The sequence below is a fragment of the Somniosus microcephalus genome, chromosome 17 (genome assembly GCF_052327205.1).
Source record: "Somniosus microcephalus isolate GS21.2 chromosome 17, FLI_Smic_1.0, whole genome shotgun sequence".
Classification (NCBI taxonomy): domain Eukaryota; kingdom Metazoa; phylum Chordata; class Chondrichthyes; order Squaliformes; family Somniosidae; genus Somniosus; species Somniosus microcephalus.
In genome coordinates, this window is record NC_141003.1 from 57,174,157 (window position 1) to 57,198,709 (window position 24,553).

The window sequence follows — 24,553 nt, forward strand, 5'->3', positions numbered from 1 at the left end:
AAAAGGGGGTGGTAATGGGACAAGAAACAAAAATGCAAAAGCAAAATACTGCGGGTCACCCTTTTCTCTGCCTCTGTACTTGCTTAATACCTGTTACATCTCTAACTTTTTCCAGTTCTGATGAAAGGTCATCAACCTGAAATGTTAACTCTGTTTCTCTCTCCACAGATGCTGCCTGACCTGCTGAGTGTTTCCAGCATTTTCTGACAAAGTAGTTACTCTTTTGTGATCCCAAGACTACGAAGGTTTGTCATTTCCAGTATGCAAATTACAGTAACAAGGGCGTTCTGTTCAACCCTGTGCAATAATAATATTGGATATTACGTGTATAAAGGTCACTTCAGTTCAAAAGGGCTCGTTTATGGGAATGCTGCTTTGCATTCTGGTGGGCAGCCAATAATTATAGCACTCATCCCAAGATAACTTAGCTTACAATCAATACCACATAACTTTAATGAATATTTTGTACAAACTATAGTATTGCTGCAACTTTGTATCTTTATATCTACAGATATCAGATAAGGGAAGTTCTACCAAACCATTATCATTGCCAGCAAACTATGACATTTCCCACATAACCCCCTGACCTTCTTGGAGACTGGAATGGAAAGAAGGACCAGAAAGAGAGAAAGGAGTAAAATAAAACTGAATGTAAAACAAATGGAAGGCTAAAAGGAATGAATAAAAAAGAATAAAAAGAAAGATGCTTAGCAATACAATTGCTATAAACACATACCTGTTAAAAGTACATCACTTTTATGGAGGCTATTGCAGAAGGCTGGCTCTGCATTTCCCTATTACTCTCATTGGGGCAGTAATTCCTCCCCAAATGCGTGAGTACGGAAGGGGTACTCACGCGTCTGGCCGGAGGAAATGCCGGTTTTCAGCATGCACAGCGCATGCGCTGAAAACCGGCATTTCCTCTCCGCCAACCCAAGAGGTGAAGAGGCTAGCGCGTGCGCTGTAGGGGGCAGCGCGTGCGTCTTGGATTTCCTCTGTTTTGGGGGATTTGCGCATGTGTAAAGGCCTCCGGTCTTTACGCTTGTAAAAAGCACACGTATTTATTTTTACAGGTAAGTGGTGTTTTAGTGCAATTTAGAATTTTTTTTCCCCACAGGTTTATTATTTTAAAGAATGTACAATAAGGTAAGTTTAGTTTTAGACCCTTTATATTAAAAATTTATTTTTTTCAAAAATAAAATTGTTTAAATTATTTTTTTTAACTTATTTATACTTAATTTAATGATTGGGATGTTTTTTAAAATTTTATTTAAAGTTTAAATAGTGTTTTGGGGTACAGTACTTTTCATGAGTTTGACAGTTCTTACTCTCAAACTTATGAATGAAGTTTCCCCTCCCCTGATTGGCTGAACAGTGCTCACCTGATCCCAGCCGACACATCGCACTAACTACGCCGCTGGGTCAGGTTAGCACAGCGCGCCGACATCAGAACCGGGCCACTGACAGGAAATCCACTGCGAGCCAGGTTTCAGATGTCGGCGTGCCGGGTAAGTGCACATCGGGGGCTTGCACGCGCGGCAAGCCCCCGACACCAAGTTCTGGGCCATTAACACTCAATAAAGGTACTGTAGGAACGGAGGTTCCTAACGAAAAGACTGAGTTCGACTCAGGTAATCAAAACAACGAATTTTAATGGAACAAAACAGGTTTAAACTAGAAACTGCTGGAATACATCGAATACAGGTCTGCTCTCTTTGAAGGCTCCACGAGGACTGCCTCTCTGGTCCGAAGGCTGGCGTCATGACGTCATCACGTTCTTCCCGCCATTGGGGAATCACGTGACGGACAGCATGACGTCATCACGTTGAAACAGCGCTGTAAAGGTAACTAGACATAGTACAGTTAAACAGTGTAAAGGTACAGACACAGGCTGTAACTACATTGCTGTTAAAGGAATTATGTACAACCGCTCTGAGTCCTTTGGTGGCTCCGCCACAGTACTGTACTTTTAATAAGTGCATATTTGTAACAGTTACGCTGTCAACTAAGGGGAGGCGGAGAATACTCTTGCCAGAATTGAAGTGGATGGGGAGGGGAGGCCAATGAATTTCATGCTTTCTTTTGTTTCCACATTTCTTTCACCTTTCCTGCTAAAACAATCTGAATCATTTATAGCATAAAACACATTGATATTATATTCAGTTTCTAACCATTATGTTATATGGAGAATAAAGTTAAATGAATTTTCTCCCCTGTTTAAAGTGGTATACTCACTCTTTTCATGATCATTCCACTGATTTCCATCACAGACATATCAGCTTTCTTACACTCGTTGCATTCCCAGACGATTGCACTTACTCTTTCAAAACTAATACTGGAACTGTGAAGCCATGGTATATGACTCTGAAAAAGGGTAGATGTTAGTAAAGCAACACACAAATTATTTTTTAAAGCTCTAACTTGTAGCTGAATGGCCCTCGTCATGTATTCCTTTTGCTAACCAGCAAACACCATCTCAATTCCTCCATTAATGCTAGTGTAGATTTTTACCCTTCTCTTAACTCAAATAATAATATTCATAGTTACAAAACTATTCTTAGCAAAACACATGGATGTTGTATTATTGAAACTATATAAATCCACTGGTTGTATTTGCAAAGTTGCAATCCAAATTTACCGTAGAAATGTAATGCTGTTGCTTCTAAAGTTTTTTGCATCTCCCTGGTAACTATAATTTCTGGCATGGCCTATACAGTGGAAAATGTGAGTTCATTTATCCACAATTTCAGGAAAAGTTCCTTTTTACTATTGCCATGGAATTCAGATTCCCACATTAATCCACAGCAGGACCTGGATAACCAGGCTTGAACTGATAAGTGGCAGGTAATATTGGTGTCACACAAGTGAGGGGTAATGAATGATCTTCTTGAACAATACAGCCATCTTCCCTTGATCTTTGATGGCACCATGATTTCCAAGTCCCCCACTATCGACATCCTGGAGGTCACCACTGATCAGAGGGTTAACTGGATCGGCCATATCAACAATGTGGCTACAAGAGCAGGGCAGAGGCTGGATACTCTGCGACAAGTGTCTTTCTACTGTCTACAAAACTCAAGTTAGAAGTATAATGGAATAGACACGACTGCTGCCAACAAACTGGAAGCAGACTGCGCATGTGCGCTGCTGGTTCGTCACGGGAGCAGGATCGTTAAAAATATTTTTTAAATGCCGGGAAGGAGCGGGCTGTGAGGAAATATGCCGGGAGAGAGTGGGCTGAGAGGAAAAATGCCAGGAGAGGGCGGGCTGAGGGGAAAAATGCCGGGAGAGAGTGGGCTGAGGGGAAAAATGCCAGGAGGGAGCGGGCTGTGAGGAAAAATGCTAGGAGGGAGAGGGCTGTGAGGAAAAATGCCGGGAGAGAGCAGACTGTGTGGAAAACTGCCGGGAGAGAGCGGACTGAGAGGAAAAATGCCGGGAGGGAGCAGGCTGAGAGGAAAAATGCTGGGAGGGAGTGGGATGCGAGGAAAAAGGCTCTGTGGGGAAAAAAAGCTTCTGATTCCAGATTAATGTGCAATACGTTTCTGCGCAGCTTCCGGTCGTTGGCAGAAGTCACTCCGTAATGGAATACATAAGCACATAAGAAATAGGAGCAGGAGTAGGCCATTTGGCCCCTCGAGCCCGCTCCGCCATTCAATATGACCACAGCTGATCTACCTCATCTCCACTTTCCTGCCCTATCTTCATATTCCTTGATTCCCTTAATATCCAAAAATCTATCGATCTCGGTCTTGAGTATACGCCTGAGCCCCCACAGCTCTCTGGGGTAGAGAATTCCAAAAGACTAACCACCCTCTGGAGTGAAGCAATTTCTCCTCATCTCAGTCCTAAATGACCGACCACTTATTCTGAGACTGTGACCCCAGTTCTAGACTCCCCAGCCAGGGGAAACATCCTCCCTGCATCTACCCTGTCAAGCCCTGTAAGAATTTTGTATGTTTCAATGAGATCACCTCTCATTCTTCTAAACTCTAGAGAATATAGGCCTAGTCTACTCAATCTCTCCTCATAGGACAATCCCCCCCATCCCAGGAATCAGTCTGGTGAACCTTCGTTGCACTCCCTCTATGGCAAGTATACCCTTCCTTAGGTAAGGAGACCAAGACTGTACACAATACTCCAGGTGTGGTCTCACCAGGGCCCTATATAATTGCAGTAATACACACCACTCGGCTAGATGGGTGTAGCAGCAATAACACTCAAGAAGCTTGATACCATCTAGGACATAACAGTTTGAGCGGCATCCCTACCACTGAACTCAGTATCATTCTCCTCAATCATGGGCACATTGTAGCTGCAGTACGCATGTATTTACAGGATTCATTGCAGTAAATCACCAAGGTCACTTTGACAGTACCTTACTCCCCTGCAACCTACACCACCACGAAGGACAAGAGAAGAAATGTTGTGCCTCTCCAATCCACACGCCATCCTAACTTGGACATATACCACTGTGCTTCATCATCACTGGGTCAATATCCTGGAATTTCCTATCAAACACCATTGTGAGAGCATCATCGCTGCAAGATTACAACAGTTCAACAAGAAGGCCCACCAGCACCTACTCAGGACAACTAAGGCTGGGCAATAAATGCAGTTGTGCCAGTGTTGCCCACATCCCAAGAACAAAAAAAAATCAACTAAGTTTTATAACAAGAACTGGCATTTATATACCACCTTTAATGTTGAAAGTCATCCCAAGGCACAGCATAATCAGACAAAAATGGATACTGAGCTAGAGGTGGATATGTTAGGAAGGGTGACACAAATGTTTGGTCTTAAAGGAGAGGGAGGTGGAGAGGCAAAGAGGTTAAGGGAGGAAATTCCAGAGCATAGGGCCTAGACGACTGAAGGCATTGATGAGGGTTTCAGCAGCAAACAGGCTGAGGCAGAGGTGGGCTTTGTGATGGAGAGGATCCGGCCCGGAATTTGTGGTCAGCGGCAAAACAAAGGCCTTTAGCTGTTAAAACCCCAGTTACACCTAATCCAACGAGACCTAACATTTAATAGGGTATTTAACAGCGATATTACCGTTGAAGATCCTAAGTTTGTCAGTTTCACTGATTACTCTGATTGCCGACACAGCGCAGCCAGTGTCGGAGCAGTGAATGACTGACCACACTTTAGGATTTCTGCATTTAGATGCGCATGCACTACATCCTGAAGTTGCGGCCAGTTTCAAAAGGGTAATAACAGCAAACGCGGTTTGTTCGCAGTTATTACCCACCGCAAATTCCAGCCCGATATGTGATTGAAAGCTCAGCTCGGGTTGAAATAGAGCAGAGGCTGTGAACAGTCTGGTTCAACCCAAGACAGTGCTGGGGAGGGGGATGGAATTGGTGGTGAGGGGAATGGAATTGGTGGGGAGGGTACGGAGTTTTTGTTGGGGACCGAAGACAATGGCTTCAGTCGTCCACGTTTAAAAAAAAAAATTCAAATGGTCTTTGATTGCATCTTGCACTTTTAAAGTAATCCCACTGACTCAATGAAAATAGCTGAATACACCTACACTGCCACATTATTCAAAATGGCAGGCTAACTTGTCTGCAAACTGCAAACCTGAATAAAAGTTATGACAATATACAGAGCAGGCAGGTCCCAGATTGTATCCTTGATCTGTGCGGAGTTAGTTGATCTCAGCCAGGACAGCAATAGAGGTTTACAATTGCCATTAGTACCACTGGACTAGAGAAAATTAGCTCCTGATCAGCATCCAGTGATCACGTGAGAAAAAAAAAACAAAGGGGGGAATTTTTCGGGGGGGTCAGCGGTCACGTTTGGTGGCGGGTCGGGTGGAAAAAAAAAATTTGACAGCAGGTCCCAACCCGCTGCCAATCAACTTTCCCAGATGTCGGGTTTGTCAGGGCTGAATAGCCCTGACACGCAGCGGCGGGGGAGGCAATTTAGATCTTGTTAAGAGCCACTTAAAAAGTATTTTGATTAAAATTTTTTTTAAACAAAGTCACCCACGGGGTCCACGCTGCTCGGGGATCAGGTCGGGAGTTGTTTTACCATGAAATCATCTCATTACTTGACAGCTGCAAATGTGCTATAAAAGCTCCCATCACACATCTGTTCACATTCCAAGCTCAGAAGCGGTTGCTTACTGCATTTGGAAGACAGATTAAGCTTTATGCAGGTTGCAAGTGTTTGGAGTAAACTCTGTATCCAGTGTCACCTCATTGGAACATAAGAACAGGAGTAGACCATTTAGCCCCTCGAGCCTGTTCCGCCATTCGATGAGATCATGCGATCTAACTCCATAACCCTTAATACCTTTGGCCCATATCCCTTAATACCTTTGGTTAACAAAAAGCTATCAATCTCTGATTTCAAATTAACAATTGATCTAACATCAATTGCTATTTGCGGAAGAGAGTTCCAAACTTATACCACCCTTTGTGTGCAGAGGTGTTTCCTAATTTCACTCCTGAACGGTCTGGCTCTAATTTTTAGACTATGCCCCCTAGTCCTAGATAATCCACAACCACCGAAAATAGTTTCTCTCTATCTCCCCTATCTATTCCCCTTAATATCCTGAAAACTTCGATCAGATCACCCCTTAACCTTCTAAATTCTAAGGAATACAACCCTAATTTGTGTAATCTCTCCTCGTAACTTAACCCTTGAAGTCCGGGTATCATTCTGGTAAACCTATGCTGCACTCCCTCCAAGGCCAATATATCCTTCCTAAGCTGTGGTGCCCAGAACTGCTCACAGTACTCCAGGTGTGGTCTAACCAGGGTTTTGCATAGCTGCAGCATAACTTTTGCCTCCTTGTACTCCTCTCTCACCATTGGAACAAGCTCTCTCACCACTGACAGATCGCTTCTGTCATCTCAAGTTCACCTGCCATCTATTACATCAGCACTGGTGCTCTTGAAACGATCACACCTTGATCCTCAGAATCCCACCACGATCAGCCCCAACAACACCACCAACCTTCTCCGCAATCAGCTGATGCTGCACAGGACACAGGGCATCAGCACCCGACCACATTGCTGCCCGGGAGGCCAGGCATGGCCTCACGATGGCCAGATTTACTTCACTTGACGCTGTACACCCTGGCTGCCACATGATGTGCCAGGTTGGCACCTCTCCACACCAACACCATAAAGCATCCCTACAATGCCCAAGCCATTCCCTTCACACTCTTCACCATTGTGGGGGGTACCGTTATGTCTCACCATTCACTGCATATCACTATGCCACTTCCAAAGGTGCATACAGATCTGTCCAAGAACGCAAAGTGTTGAAAATAAAGATTTCAATGCTTGACAGCACATTAACAGAAACTCCACATAAACATTGGCTAAAACACACAAGTGCTTATCCTTGTGTGTTGTTAGTTGGTATGATTGGACTAGGATGAGGGCAAGTGTGAGGGGTGGCTAGTGAGATGGGGACGTGATAATGTAGATAGAGAGAGGGAGGTGCAAGGTAAGCTGGTGTGAGTAAGGAGGTGCAGGAATAGGGTAGGGAAGGCAGAGTGATGGGGATGTGATGAGTGGCACAGCAGGATGAGGTTGAGGTTGAGTGTGGCTTTGCAGTAACGTTTCGTGATCTGAGATCATTGAAAGGTTTGCGCCACTGCAGCCAGGTCCTCCTGACAACATCCTTGCTTGTGTCCTCCTCTGCAATGTGCAACCAGGATGCATTGATCTCCTGGGGAGGTGTCTTCCGCCCATTGGAAGGGAAGAGGACCTCCCTGCATGCTGTGACTCCCTCCATAAGCATAAGGAGAGAGACATGGGAGAACTTGGGTGCAGCCGTGAACCTCTGTGCAGTGCTTGTCAGTGTTTGCAGCACCTCAATGCTGTAGAACACAGACAGCTCAACTATCAAAATAAATTTGCACATGGTCCCTTTAAGGAAACCGGCTGATGATGAGTCAAGTGATGTCATCAGACCCGCTTCCTTCAATTGGCGGCAAACGCGCTGGGCGGGCTTAACAAGCCCAATCAGGGGAAAATCACTTTGGACAGCGGGCTGGAGCCAGCAGCGAGGCCAGGACCCGCCACCGACTCCAGCCGCATCAGACCCGCCGAGGTAGGGGAAATTACGGCCAAATGGTTTGATTAGGAAAGATTTAGCAGGTTAGGGATCTCATTCAGTCTAGTCTCAACCAAATCAATGACAGAATTTCGATAATGCAGAATGTCCATAACTTGTTAAGTCAACAATCATGTTTAATGTTGACTTAAAACATATACTGGAAAATATTCCAACACTGCATAAACAAAGGTTATCATATGTTATTTTCTGATTGGCATTAATGAAACATCATCTAATAATCTAAAATCTAGGTTCATGAGATCCCTATAACCCAAAAGTCTGAAGTGCATTGACCAGGATATCTAACAGTGAGCTGTCCAATGTTTAATTCATTTGATAATGTGACAAAAATGGGGTAGATCTGCATATCATATTTCTTAAATTAAAATACGCTATTTTCATTACTTTTCGTGAACTGGATCAAGCCTGCTGATCCTTGGAGTAACTTCAACAACCTTTTACTGTTTTCTTTAAATAACACAGTAAATAAACCTGTTTGGTGGCCTGTTATGGAAGTATTTGGCATTACTGATATTAATTGTCCTCTGAATTCACGTGGATGTGCAGTAAACGTCCTGTGTGTAATCTAAAGAACTATTAGCTAGATCAGCGGTTCCCAACCAGGGGTCCGCGCAGGTACTGCAGGTGGTCCGTGGAAAAAAAAATTATGATAATGTAATAATAATATAATCACGTGTACCTCTTATGTATCATATTCAATACACGTTGTGGTCCGCATAAAGGAAAAGGTTGGGAACTGCTGGTCTAGATTACTGTCCCAGATTACTTTGTGCATAAGGTTTTTGCTTCAATGCATAAGAAGTGCAGAATAGCCTATGGGAGCTGGCGTTTATGCCGAGCATGAGAAACTTGAATCATGATAGATGCCACCAGTCTGAAACTACTGCCAAAATGTAATTGCATAACTGAAATAATTTAAATACTGCCTTTGGTTAACTTAAAGGATTCACTCATCAAAAATATGCAAAGTTAAATATTACTAAAAGGAGTATTATTTAACAGCGATCGTTCTAAGAAACGAATGTTGAAACAAACCGGGTGAAATGGATCATCTCGGTATTCCTTTTTTCCAGAGGAATTCAAGTGGGTATTTTCTCCCTCAGTCTCACTAGTGCAGGAAGTACGGCATTCAGCACAGTGCAGAAGGTCCTCCCATAATACATCTTCAGTTTCTGATTCATGGCGTGTGCTCTCTGAATCTTGTCTAGAACTTCGTGAACTACAACTAGTAGCAGATTTTGTAGTCTCCTGCAAAATAATGACATGAAATGTTCTTCCAAATGACATGAAATGTTCTTTCAAATGTACTCAACTCATTAGTTAAAAAACATTTAAATAGGTAGCATCTACAAGTGAAAAATAATTTAAAACTTTAAAATGTCCACCTGCCTAGCATTCATTTTGACCTCCATTTTAGTAGTCTGATCATTTCATTGTAATAGCAATTCTAATAGCTTTCAGATTTAACTAGGTTTTGTTCTCAGTTATTGTTGTCCGTTATATTGTACAGGAAACTTTCTGATATCCGGCACTGACGGGACCGAGCTGGTGCCGTACCATCAAAACTGCCGTAGAAACCAGCACTAATGTTAAAACATACGGAGCTTTTGAGCTCCTTTTGAATCAACAAACCCTGTCTTCAAAACAGTCGGCCGCAGCTTAAAAGCGTCTCTGTAACTAAGCAACAGCTGCAGCTAGACCTTGCAGAGCCTGACTGGAAAAAAAAAGCAACGAGAAGTAAAAAAACTTAGAGGAAACGGCTCCTGAATTTTGCCGGTAGATAGAGCTTTCCGGACATTTAACCTCCGGTTAAACGAAAGTTTCCTGTACCATTATTTTGTACCATGATAAGAGTACAACGTAACAGGTTCTAACACATAACTAATTATTGGTTATGGTACTGAAGAAGAAACTAGTCTTTAACCTCAGCAGGGTAGTGTCTTTTGTACTGGTGAGATTTCCTATTCCGTAATACACTGTCACTTGAAGTTCGTTCCCCACTGCGACGTTGTGTGAATGCTTGTGATCCAGCCTCGCCATCTTCATCACTTGAAACATCATCCGATACATTTATGGCTGGTCTAGGTCCTTCCTGTTTAAAAGTGCAAACATGAGCAAAGCCAAATCAATAAAAGTACGATATTTTACCTGCATTCAACTTCCTCCATAAAAGGGATCCTGAAATGTGACAACGTGTTGTGCATGGAGTTTCTCAGATTTGAATATTCCCTCATTTGCAGAGAAGCAGTTTGTTGAATGCAGATGGTGGAGCACAAGGAGTCATCTTTCAAGTGAAAGATTAGCTATGAGAAAAGGCCTGGTGCTGACAGTGTTTATGCATAACTGAGTCACTTATCACAGGATGAATAGAAACAGCACTAGCTCTGTTATCCATCACAAGTGACATCCAGACCTCTGACAGAACAGTCTCGGATCACCACCCCATCTCCCTAAGTACCTCCATGCTTGCTCCAAGCACCACCACCATCACCTTGCACCTTGAGCCAACTTTCCCTGACTCTGGCCTACCACCTGCCTCAGTCGATCTCCTCTGCTGCCCTATACCCGATTAAATCAGTTACTCTTCCACCCCTAGTGCTTCCCTGGTGCTACGGTCACCTCCGTGGCCTACACGTCTGCAGGCTGATCTCACCGTCCAGCACCAGAATGGAACAAACACCTCAAGCTCTTCTGCTCCAATTCTACAGCCCATTTCTCATACTAGTCCAAAATTATCCTTAGCGGGAACAACTCCAAACTCTGCTTCTCTGCAGCAGACCGCCTACTCAGATCTCTCCACACTACACCATTCATTCTCATTTGGGACACCAATGGGGAAATTTTCCTTTGCTATCCTGCCGAAATCGAGTGGAATCGTGGCGAAGAATGTTGAAAAGTTCAGGTGATGGGGCCTAGTGCCACCTCACTGCCCTTGGAGATCCACCACTGATTACTGGCTGATTAAGAATCTGGTATAAGTGAGTCATATCTCCTTCAAGCTTTCTCTTCGCAAGAATAAACAATCCCAGGCTCTTCAGCCTTTCCTGATACCTCCTATGCCTTAAACTAGGGTATCAATTCGGTTGCCCTGTTCTGTACTGCCTCCAGTGCTTGGAGATCTTTACTGTAGTGCAGCAATCAGAATTGAACACAGTAGTCCAAGTGTGGCAGTAGTAGTGCCTTGTATAGACTTAGCAACAACAAGCCAACAAATTCTAATTCTAGTGTACTTACTTTATGGTTTACAGGACTATGTGCATTTCTTCCTGTTCCTGTAATCAAGTTGTACTCTTCAGGCCCCACTACTTCACAGTGGGCATCATGAAACAGCTTTCCATCTTCATGGCTTTTGTTGCTCACTCTTCCATCAAGAGAAACATAGCCATTATCTGTCTCTGTTGATTTGTCAATTGATCGTTTGATTTTCTTTGACCTTAAAGATAAAAGTAATGAGAGTTAACCAGCTGTGCCTTTTATAAACACAAAAGGTTTGGTTAGCTGTGACATTCAATATAAGGAAAAAAGGGATTTCTTTGTTGTTGGGTCAAAATAAAGCCATTGAAACGGCAAAGATTATAAGGCGTTTTCTTTAGTCAGCTAGGTGTCAGACAGGCGTGGAAACCGATCGCCATTCTTAAGTGTCCAAACCAAACTGCCGAAAAATCCACACGGGTAGAGTTTTGGTTTGGCCTACGCTCTCTCCCCTTAGGAACACTGCCCATTTACCCAAGTCCAAGAGCTTAGGTGAAAGTAGGCAAGTAATGTTTCACTAATGGAACAACTATTTTTCTTTTTTATATCAAATCTATATCCATCTTTCTCCTGCTGAATTAACTAATCACATAACTTTAATTTTGAATACTCCAACTCTCATTAACTACACTAGGTGGCAATCTATTCCACAAGTCAATTGTATGAAGTTATTTCTGAAATTCGGTTTTTATGTGATCTCTTAGCTTATAATCATCTCCTCAGATTCTCTTATAATTTTGTATAAAATATTTTTCTATATCCACCATATCAATTCTCTTCATTATTTTAAAACCTTGGAAATCTATAACCTTCTCTCCTGTATGATTTAACTTCTCTAGCCTCATTTCATAATTCAATGATCCAAACCTGGAATTGGCTTCATTGCCATTCTCCAACTTCTTTCCACTTGTTTTATAGAATCATGGACTCTTGACACACCCCAGCACCCCTGTCCCAACAACACCCTTATCCAAAGATAACAGTCCCAAACCTCAGGCCCCAAGTGCCAGACCCTCTCCCGGAACACCCAGAATACTCATCTCTTCCAACTTCCTCACAAAATTCTACAACCCACTGTGATTCTCCCAAATCTTGGGAACACCCTTCTCAGTGTTCCTCACAACAGGAGCTCCTTGTTAGTACCATCACATCCAAACAACCACACGTCAAGACCACCCTCTTCTACCACCCTATAGTGCCCCTTCAGAACTCTGCTCCTCGTGCTCCCATTCCCTGCCAACCACCGCTGCTACCACATCCTAACACTCTTCTGCACCTCTCCATACTGCCAAATCCCAGATTAAACTAAAACTTTCTTGCATGATGCCCTATCAAATTGCTTCTGATTACTATAAATACAGGAAACTCTCGATTTACCGGCACCTAAATAACCGGAAATCTCTGTTAACCGGCAAAATTCAGGAGTAGGTTCAGCTAAGTTTTACTTCATATCAGTGGCCGTTCCTGGATCTGTGGCTGTGTAACCTGGGTTCCTGCACTTGTTGCTAAGCAACAGGGACGTTTGGTCTGTGGCCGGGCTTCTTGCACCTGTTGCTAAGCAACAGGGAAGCCTGGATTTGTTGCTGTGTACAGAGCTCTCGTACCTTTTAACTATACCTCTCTGTAATCCGGGCTTTTTGATAAACCGGCACCATGCCGGTCCCGTCGGTGCCGGATAAAAAAGAGTTTCCTGTATGGTAGATAGTTAATCAATTTAGTAACACTGTAAAAAAATATATTGCAAACTCATATTGGCATGAGATCAGCATTGTTTCATCAAATACAGTTAACTGCTTTGTTTATAATAGCTTTTTTTTTTACATCCTATAAATATTAAGCTAACAGGTTATTTCTTTGGATCAAGCTTTCAAACCTTTTTATTAAAGTGAAATATTTGGGTCAGTTTTGGAGAGGGGAACTACAGAGGGTAAAGAAAATCCATATGTTAAATTCAAAAATATGCATAGTACTAAAAGCATAGAGATAACTAAGAATATTGAGCTCAGAAGTAAAATGTTACTTTTGAAACAAGTGTAGTATATATGGAGCCGTTTATAACAGGACAAATATATACAAAGAAAGTGCTCTAAAATTCTGACTGGCTATTGCTAGCATCTATTTCAAATTGCACAAAGGCTCTAGTTACCAAATACAACACATCATATATGTATGGTAAAAGTAAATATAAATCGCAAGTGCATAAAACTGAATTAGATTCATATTTACAATGAGTTTTTAAGATAATCCAATGTGTGATTTTGTGACTATTTTAGCTGAGAGAATAATATTTCATAGGGCACTGCCTGGTGAAGCTACATGCTATACAGAGCAGGAAAGTGTCACATTCAATTTGCTGGTCTGTGCTGGGTTAACTATCTAGGAAAGTATTTGGCAGTCCTGGGCTAGGGAGGAAAACAAAACAAGCTTCCCACTCCTGATCAGTGAACAGAGACCAATGTTGAAAAGTCCGCATGTGGACCTTGGTGAGATGAAGATCAGGCTCCACAGTCAAACAGCCTGCTGTCACTAACTCCCTACATTCACACATCAAGAATACTGGAAGCGTGCTGGCATCTCTAGCTCAACAAGGGTTAGAGCCAAATGAGATGGGGAGAAAAGGGAAGCAAGGTAGGAAAAAGATTGCGTCAAAGTTTCAGAGCACTAAAACATTTAACTGAACACAAGTATAACAAAAGAGACTACGCAGACGCAGACTAGTAGAATTACAATACACACCCTGGAAAATAAAAAGCATGCCAGATCTCTCTGAAGATTGCACCAACACTGTAACTGGTGCCAGTACCAGACTGGTGGTACACCTCCTGTGTATTATCTGTGGTACTAGAGCCATCTCCTTCCCTATGTACTTCCAGATGAGCTGCTTTCCGCAATTTCCTTTGTAAGAAAGATTAAAAATGCAGTTTTATTGTTAAATCAGTATCACCATTCAACTGCTGCTGTGCCCATAGGTCTTGTCAAAAATCAATGGAATGGGTTATTTATAAATCAGCACTTCTATTTTCATAGGATCCACAATTTATTTTTAGTTCACATTTTTCATTTTCCAGCTACAATGAATCAGTCAGATGCAATATGACACAAAATGCAATTAGCAGGCTTTATGTAGTACTATTTTTTAAACTCGATCTACTTTAATGATAGTGTACATTAAAAGTTCCTGAAATGCACAAAATCAGTTGCTTTGCAAAACAGTTAAATATTTACCACATAGTAACAGATTTTGTGTGCAACTGAGGATAGAATAGGAAATTGAGCATTATTGGTACTTTGGATTCAGGCAGCTCTTAATGCAGTGCCGTGCAAATCAAATTTGACCTGTTTTACATCTAAAGATGGAAATTACCCCCCTGGTCTCAAGTCCCTACTGATGGTGTTTGATAACTTGCTGCTAGGAGGCACACAGAGGAAGCATGCTCATTTTCTCTCCCTGTAGGAAAAATGGCACCTGTTCTCCACCTGTGTGTGGCAGCACAGCGCACCAGCGAACATTTATAATTGTACGCACAGACCATATTGTGCTAGTTATTACATCAGTATAATGGAGTTGTAACATCCTATGCCACCTCTTATTTAGCGCCACTTATGTGGCCGTCTTCAAGGAAAATCACAATAGGAAATAATTTGTCCAGTTCAATAAAAAAACACAATAAAATGTAAAGTTATTAAAATAACCGTACAAGGACAGATTGCTGACAGATGCAAAATAAACATATTTAGTTTAAAAATATACTCAGTGTAAACTTGGCTTTTATTTAATTAAGCAATGACTGGAGTTCTATTTAATTAAAGGATATCACTACCCACTAAATACTCGTCTATATTTATCATACTACGTATCAAATAGATTTATTTAAATGCAGTTATATGACGTGGGTTTTCTATTTTGCCCACAGACTCACTGGAGAGACTACTAGAAGTGATATCACCAAACAGTTTCTCTAATTTAGTGGCCCGTGTTATTCCTGTGCAGCCTAGGGGAGCACTCCTGCTCCTCCTGGCCTCACAGAAATAATTCCTTACTTGCCGTTTTGGTTGCTCTTCCTCTTCACGGCCTAGTACAATTTGCACCTTAATTTTGCGGTCAGGGTCCTACAACTGACGCATGACTATAACTTTGCAGATTTAAGCAGCCTTATTACACCTGTTTCGGGTGGGTAGGCTGCTTGCCTATTTACAGGCCTGCCTGAGTACTGCATTAGGCAGGCCTTGAGCGTCAATGGGCGGTGCCCCCACCCCAATTTTCAACTGCCGTCTGCCAGTTTTCCAGCAAAAAACGGGTGCCATGAGTTGAATTTCTCCACCACTGACTTTTCAATTACTACCACTCCAAATTCAATGACTACCTCTCCTTGGGTCAAGCTTGGTGTCAATCTACCCAGAAAAACCGAGGCTGGTTCACTCATCGCAACAATCAGCAAATGACAATAAAAGGGTCCTATTACACAATTATAACAATTTTACGTTCTTAAATGCCATGATATAATGTCTGAAATTTGAGGAAAAATACTCAAGAGTAGCCATACTGGAGTACCTTCACCGCATAGACTGCAGCGGTTCAAGGCGGTGGCTCACCACCACCTTCTCAAGGACAATTAGGGATGGGCAATAAATGTTGGCTTTGCTAGCAACGCCCACATTCCATGAACAAATAAAAAAAAGCCGTTCACTTTGGGTGCTGTAACACACAGTCCACTTGTTCTGGCTCATCTCAATCCTAATAACCTACACATTTTTTTTTGAAGCAAAATGTTATGGAAGTTCTGCTTCCAATGTAAGCCAAACTCTTTCTGTTCTGCCAACATTCATGTGCATTTGGTTCATAAGCCAAAAATATTTCTTTTTTTTTACAAATTAATACACTATACTATAACACATAGCCTAAGTATGGTATACGTGTTGACACTTACTAAGGTAAAACATACATTCATTCAAAAGTCATTAACGCAAGCAGCAAATGTTTCCAAAATTAGAGAATACCTTCTTCGTCTGCCCCCACTACTTGTTGCAGGTTTGGGTGTATGTGTTGATACAATCTGGCAATGAACAGTCCCAAGCAGTAACATCAGCCAAATAGGCCCAAATACTTCAGTGTATGGTACACTATGTGTAACTTCAGCTGTGCAAAACAACGCTATTGCTGTAACTGTAAACAGAAGAGTCAATTAGACGGTTTCTTTGGAAAATTTTAATTCTGATGTACTGGTCTCCAACAGCCACTCATTTTATTCTAACAAATGTATCAAAATAAACTTATTGTTTACACAAATGTTTTGACTTATTGTGGGTGTGGCTTCAGTGCCACTGTATACAGTTAGAGAGACTGGATTTTTTTAATTTACTTTTTTGCATAATATTCAGCATCTCCCTCAATATTGCATAGGAACAGGAGTAGACCATTCAGCCCATTTAGCCTGTTTACTTCCCCATTCAATTAGATCATGGCAGATTGGTACCTCAACCCCATTTACTCACCTTGATATACAGTCTATTGATAAAGGAAAGGCAGTGGATGTTACATACATGGATTTTTAAAGGGCGTTTGATAAGGTATTGCATAGATTTGTTGATAAAATTAAGGCACATAGTATTAAAGGGAATGTGACAGCCTGGATAGGAAGTTAGTTGAAGGACAGAAAACAGGAGTGGTTAATGTATGTTTTTCCAGACAGGAGGCATGGAAACCAGGTTCTTTCACTAAAACAGGAGCTTCGACAGAAGTGTTCAAAATTGTAAGAGGTCTTGATCAGATATATCGGAAAAAACTTTTTCACTAGTTAGTGAGTCAGTAACTGGAGGACACAGGCACAATGGGCCAAATGGCCTCCTTCTGTGATGTATCATTCTTTGATTCTATGACATAAATTTAAGATCACTGCCAAAATGAACAAAGGAAGATATTACATAAGAAATAGGAGCAGGAGTGGGCCATTTGGTCCTGCTCCGCCATTCAATAAGATCATGGCTGATCTTCGACCTCATCTCCACTTTCCTGCACTATCCCCATATCCCTTGATTTCCTTAATATTCACAAATCTACCGATCTCTGACTTGAATATATATATAGCTATAGAGTGGTGATATTGGGGGACTTTAATTACTCAAATATCGATTGGGATAATGCGAGGGTAAAGGGAGAGGGGAGGAATTTCTGAAATGTATTCAGGAGAATTTCCTTGACCAGTATGTTCTTGGCCCAACTAGGAAGGAGGCATTGCTGGATCTGGTGCTGGGGAATGAGCTGGGCCAGGTCGACCAAGTGTCTGTGATTAGGTGATTTTTTTCCGACTACGGTATGTTTGGGCATGGAATGCCCTACCAGAGGGCAGAATCTGCAATACCTTTCAAAAAGAAGTGAATAAACATTTGAAAAAGAAAAATGAAAAACATGGGTGGGGGAAAGAGCAGAGAAATTGAACTAAATGGATTGTTCTTTCAGAGAGCTGGCACAGGCACAATGGGAAAATGGCTTCCTTCTGTGCTGTAACATTCTATAAATTCTCCAAAATATTCAGATATAAGATCATATTTCCGTGTTCTCAAATTGGGACTGCTGTGCTGAAAGGCTATGCTCCACTGGCAGAACAGCACAGGTGAGGTTTCTGCTTTGGAAAATTGATTTTCAGTACGGACAGGAGCAAACTGTGACAAGGGCACTGAAGCAACACCCCTGTTGCTGCAATACAAGGAATCTAGTGCTGTCACTATGCAGAGAAAACAGGCTGATTAAGACAGCAGAAAGCTAGCTGTCTTAGCAAGTTCTTAGTCAGACCTTGTTGGATTTACACTATTGGAGGACAGCAAGATTCACAAGAACATTCTACTTTTGTATTCCTTACATAATAGTATGCATCAACATCCAAAATTTCACTGAATTATGTTAAGCGTAGCAAATAATGACCAGTTAAATCTTTGCATCTAATTGTGTAGATTTGAAATGCTTTAGTATCAGAAAAAATAAATATGTTTCAACCCCAGTGTGAACACCAAGCTTTGTGTTTGTGCTGGGAATACTGAAAGCCCTACTGCATCACCAAAATGTTCCCACATGTTGACTGGTCAGAGAGAGAGTGCAAGTTATATCTCACCTTGAAGGAGGTATAAAATAAGTAGCCATGAAAAGATGCACTTTGAGGTCACTTGTATCCACCATTTGAAGAAGAATGGGAAAAACACAACTCTCACAATTCCTTTTCTAGTTAATGAGGTCCATGGACTTTCAGGTTTTGCTTTAGCAAAAGCAGATCCTATGGGTTCAAAAGAGAAATGGGTGTCTTTGCAAACAAGTAGGCAAAAGAAAAACCTTTTATGTAAAGTCTTCAAAATTGTTCATGTAAATTTATGACAATTAACTGCATTATCTTTGAAAACATGGCAAGCCATGAAAAGTCTCTTGCATTTAGCAATGGGTTGTCATCCATCTCCTCTTTGTTTCTGTTGCTGCTCCTCTTGATGATCCACCTGCTGCTGTGGGGGCCTTCCACCTCCAGGACCTCTACAACAATGCCTCTTTGTAAGGAAAGGTTGTACAGCATGCAGCACACAACCATAAATGTAGGACATCCCCAGATCGATCCATGCACCTGAAGTGCACGTTCAATGTGCCAGTGGTGTGCTCTATTGCTCTGGTGCATGAATGGATCTTATTATACAGGTGCTCACACTGTGTCCTGGGATAACACACAGGTGTCATGAGCCACATTGCAGAGGACAGACCTGACCTCCCAGGAACCACCCCAAAACTTGCCTTTCTGGGTCAAAGAGTGCTGGCACAGTGGATTGCCTTAAAGTGAAGGCACTGTAGCAGCCCCCAGGAAAGTGGGCATTCATTTGCATAATGGGGTGCTGCTGGTCATGAATAAGCTATATGTAGAGTGTGGTCCTTTGCTCTCGAGGTAGATAGTGGCATTGAGCAAGAGAGCGTATAGGGCCACGTGGATGCAACCTATAACTCCTTGACTCATTTGAGGATCTTGCCACTCTAAAATTGCAATGGTGGCCATGCTGCTGCTAGTTGTCCATGGGGAATGAGATTAGATTGCTTGCTGTAACCAACAATGCATTTATCACACTTGATGCATCTGTGCACAACTGATTGGAAAATGAGTGATGTAGGTCCACTTCCAGCATGTGACATAACTCAGTGACAGCTTCCTTGGTAAAACAAAACCTCTGCAGGTACTGCTCTTCTGACAAATGCAAGCATGGACACGTCTGCCTGTATATTCTGGTATGGAGATATCAGTGGATGGGCGCCTTGCACATTTGGTGCTGATGGACATTGCTTTTTGGAAAAGAAGGTTAAGCAAAGATACAAGAGAATTCCCAATAGGAAATCCAGTGTTTTCTGTGTGAAATGGTGGAAAATTGGCAGCTCCACAGCAAATGACTCAAAGCCAGATGTCAAAGCAGTTGACAACAGCAACGAAAACCTCTAAAAATGATCAGAAGTAAGTTTTAAACTGATCCTATTAATGTAAACGCTGGGGTCTTTAAATCCTCTTCTGTCTTTGTCCTGGACACCCATTTAATACAGGCTAAGAGGCACCAGCACAAATGAGGCAGAATGATGGAAAATGGAGCACATGATATCACAATGAAATTTTTCACCTTATTTGCAAGGAACAGTCCTAAAATGGGCAGCAAAGTTTTGCAGCAACCAGAAATAATGGCTAAAAATGAGGTGGGTGAAAAATTGGATGGAGATTCAGAGTGAAAAAAGCTCAACTCAAATTACTGATCAAGTCCAGCCAACCAACATCTGTAAATGGGGCAGAGCTGATCGAAAACTCCAGACTAGATTTGTTTAAATACTGAAGGTATAATTTAACTCTTTGACCTCATTAATATTTCCTCTACATGTATCAAAATATACATTAAAAGAATTTTTGAAGTTATTAAAGACTAAGGCCTTATTAAATTTTCAATGCTAAGTATTCATTTCTGAGAATGAAAAGAAAATTCTTACATCTCAAGTCTTCCAGTGCATTCGTTTAATAATAAAAAGAGAGTTCTAACTGACGAGTCTGCTTATGGATAACTTATTAATGCTGAAATGATAGTAGCTAGTGCCAAAAGCTTGACCTAGAAATGAAGCTCCCACATGGTCAGTGAATTTTTTTCCATTTTAGTCCACAGTTTTAGCAGCTTTGCCAGCAACAAGTGGCCAATTTCTGGGAAAAGGGAAGTTAGACACAAATAGTAGTTACTTTGTGTTGAAGACAACAGTTTTTAAGATATAAACCAGGGCCTGGAGTTTCCTCCGCATTTGGGCCCTGATACACCTGTAATCTGGCTGCAAACCAGTTACGTGGCTTAAAAGATCGGAGAATTAGGAACGTAAGCAAGTTACCTGCATAACTAGAATACACCCAAATCTCCTTGATCTATAATGTCCGTCCATCAAATTCTCCATCCGAAAGAATTCCCATCCAAAAAACTGGCCACGCCTCCGACTCTCAAATGAGAGTATCCTCCAATTGCGCTTGTTTGGGGAGGGGGTCTCAACATTACCTCCAGATTTTCAGGCGGAGGAAGAACCAAAATCAATTTCTGGTCTTTTAAATGCAATTTTTTTTGAGTTTTTTAAAATTATCCTCACTAAGACCTGCTCTGTATTTTCTGTTTCTTTGTATGCATTTTGATGGCACATTAAATAATTGAAAGGCTTCTCCAATTGCAGGTTCTTAAACTTGCTGTGCCTGATGTGCATGAATGAGTTGAAACATAAATTTTAAGACTCAATGAAGAAATATACTATTAAGTTCAGCGTTTCCTTGGGCACCGATTATTTCTGTTGATTTATGCCCATATCCGCCCATTTTAAGTTCGGACATATTTTAATGAGTTTGGGAGGATACTTGGGTGTAACGTGACATTGGCAAAATGAGGGCAACATTGGGTGCTTCCAGGTTGCACCCAAGATATCTTATGAACTAGCACATTTCCTTAAACAAAAATGGTATATTTACCCCTTACAAGATCAACATCTATGAGGTCTGGCTTTACATGGCCAGTTTTCTTTGGTTTGTTTTTCATGCCCTATGGGAAAGAAACACAAGTCTTGTAAACAAAGAACATTTCTAGTTTTAACCTGCAATAATTTAAGAAAGAAAACAAAAAAAATTGCAGAACTAGACTTACTGTTGTCATCTCAACTGTCCAAGGCTGAGCCATGCATGCACATACAATTGATTCTCATCCATGTGTGTAAGTCATACAGGATTAACAGTGTTTACATTATTTTTGCGCCATATTACAAGCACTGCATGTGGCAAGTGTCAATCGCCTAACTGTTACTTGATGACATGGGTTAGTGGTGGGGGGGCGGATTATTTGTTCAATAGCTGAGGTGATATCATCATCCCTTTGTATGGCAGCTTCATGCATACACACTTGTCAGACATTAAACCCTCAACCTAGAATCTGATGGGAGTTTGGTTGCTGCTTATCTTGATAAATAGAAATCTACTCATTTGTGCATATCTAGTTCTTTTTCAAAATAACACTTCCATCCCCACCAGCTTCAGTCTTACTTCAATTCCATGTAAAATAATAGAAATCAGATGTAAACTTGAATTTTATCTGTAAAATAAGTACTTAAATAACATCAGTCAACATAGCTCCTTGCTGACCAACCTTCTTGGCTTCTTTGAGAAATTGGCAACCCATGTAGACTCTGATAAACCATCTAACATGTTATAGACATCCAGAAGAAATTTAACAAAAAGTTTCACATGAACTCAAAGCTATGGGGATTTGGGGTAAATATTGAGGTTATGGCTAAGATAATTGGTTGAAGGGGTAGAAAACAACATGTTAGAGAAGTTACATTGGGCTGGGGGAATGAAGTAGGGTGTCCCAGGTATTGGTGCTGGAACACCCGACTGCAACTGACTACTTCTAATTTATCAGTGACGTGGACTCAGAAATCCAACGCAAGCTGATCAAATTTGCAGATGATACTAACCTACGAGAGAAGTAGAATCAAAGGAGGCAGCTCAGAAATTTCAAAATGAGCAGGACAAAATTTGCAAGTGGGCAGAGCAAAAATGGCAAATGAAAATTAATACAAACAAATGTAAAATACTACACATAGGAAGTAAAAATAGGCAACACATGCAGTTCGTGATTGGTGTTGAAATAGCCATGGATGCCATTAGAAGAAATCCAAGTCTTGGTAGACTTGACACAAAGGCCTAGAAATTCCCTTGGGTTTGCGCCCATTTAGGGGCACAAGAGTGGGTTGCGCCGGAAGTTGCGTCGCTGCTGAAATTAGGTGGGCCTTTAAATCGGCGTAAGCCGGTAGCGCTGCGCCGGCACCGATGACGTCATCGGTGTGCGCAGCGCCCCGGTACCGCCCGAAACCACGCCGATCCCCATCTTCAGTAGCGGCCGCCTCTTCCCTGGCGGCCGCTAACAACGTTTTGAAAACCTGGCCGTGCTGCAGCCTTAGAGGCGCTATTTAAAGCGGAGGTGCGGCCGGCCGCTTTTTCGGCGGCCGCCTGCCCGCACCTCCTTCCCCGGCCTCCTCCACCACCCCCCCCCCCCCCCCCCGCGGCATTGCCGGCTGGTTTCCGTGGAGCCCGGCACTTCGCCGTTGTGCCAGGCTCTTTTGCCGGCACTTTCAACGGGGCTCCGGCCGTTGCAGGCACCTCCCCCTTAAGAGAAGGGGGAGGCCTGCAGTACAGCAGCCTGCCGCTCCGCATCGGGTGGCGCAGCGGGACCGGCAGCGCTGAAATTCACTTTCAGCGCCCCAAGCGGGGCGGGCACACCCTGTACCAGCGCCCGCTTCCGCTTTGGGGCGCTGAAAGTGAATTTGGGGCGGGCACAACTGGCTCGGCGGCGGGCGCTAAATTTCCGGCGCAAACGTGCTGGCGGGGCGTCACCGAATTTATAGGCCAAAATGTCCAACCAATGTAGAACAGCCATCAGTAAAGTTAATAGAATGTTAAACTACTGTATACAGTACAATACAATTCAGATGTAGTCATGATCAAACGGCACAGTGCTCTGATCAGACTACACCTCAAGTACAATTTCTAATTCTTGTCACCAAGGCACAAGGGAGGGATAGAAGCCCTGGTAGCAGTGCAAAGAAGAGTACGGGGATGAACCCGTCTCCGACATCTCAATTATGAAGACTGGAAAAACCTGAGCTCTTCAACCTTGAAAAACCAGGTATCTGAGAAGTTCTAGACATAAACAAAATTGCAAACAGTATGGCAAATCTGGAAAATTACTTTAAATTAAATTGAAAGATTAGGAAAGGAGATCGTAACTTTAATACAAAGAATGAACAATACATGGAATGGGCTCCTGTTAAGAGCAGGAGTAATAAACCCTAAATTATTTCAGAACTAATTAGTTGCTACAATGAGGGACTTTAGGGTCATTCTGGATGGATGAGTTAAATTCTGGAGGTCTTCCTTATTTGTAACTATCTTGTGCTAAGTCACTAAGGTTAGTGACAATAGAAGAGGCTGTATCCGCACTTCAGTCAACATGTTTTGTGCCCACAACTGAGTGGTTGCAAATGCTTTTTGATCTGTGATGATTTCTTCTGAAAAATACAAAAAGTTCCATTTATGCTGGAAAGGGCTGGCGAGCTCCATGCAGAGAATCTGGTCCTTGCACTTCAGACAAGTTATCCTGGGGTGCAATAGACAACGAAGTTTGGCAATGCCAATTGTTTCAGGTCCATCATTTGTGCTTCCCAGGAAACATACATGTAAAAGACAACACAAGATTGCAGTAAATAAAGAAAGGGTGGCCAGTGCCACGGTTATTTCCACCATTGTGATCCAATGCTGCATTCAACCTCCTCAATTCAAGCAGCAATTCGTACAACATCCACCAACCCAGAAGGGCAGTGCTGTAAAAATGCTGCATATTTATCAGTAATTAAATGTGATGGATAATAAGAATCTCAATGTTTTGCGAATGATTACCCAAATATCGATTGGGATAATGCTAGGGTAAAGGGAAAGGAGGGGGAGAAATTTCTGAAATGTGTTCAGGTGAATTTCCTTGACCAATATGTTCTTGGCCCAACTGGTGCTGGGGAATGAAGTGGGCCAGGTCGACCAGGTGTCTATGGGAGAACACTTGGGTATGAGTGATCATCGTATCATAAGATTTAGATTAGCAATGGAGAGGGACAAGGAACAATCTAGAGTGGAACTTCTAA

General features: G+C 42.2%; 1 protein-coding gene across 4 annotated transcripts in view; it reads right to left on the reverse strand.

Moving 5' to 3' along the window:
• Nucleotides 1–24,553, reverse strand: part of LOC147105734 (protein PHTF2-like) — a 159,190-nt gene that overhangs the window by 30,380 nt on the left and 104,257 nt on the right. For all 4 annotated transcript variants that reach the window (XM_086010406.1, XM_086010407.1, XM_086010405.1 and 1 more), the window contains 8 exons: nt 21,336–21,405; nt 18,453–18,611; nt 16,345–16,510; nt 14,083–14,241; nt 11,329–11,527; nt 10,019–10,186; nt 9,130–9,342; nt 2,236–2,364 (listed from right to left, as the gene is read on the reverse strand). In XM_086010406.1, the coding sequence (XP_085866532.1) occupies nt 2,236–2,364; nt 9,130–9,342; nt 10,019–10,186; nt 11,329–11,527; nt 14,083–14,241; nt 16,345–16,510; nt 18,453–18,611; nt 21,336–21,405 (1,263 nt within the window). The remainder of the gene's footprint in view (nt 1–2,235; nt 2,365–9,129; nt 9,343–10,018; nt 10,187–11,328; nt 11,528–14,082; nt 14,242–16,344; nt 16,511–18,452; nt 18,612–21,335; nt 21,406–24,553) is intronic.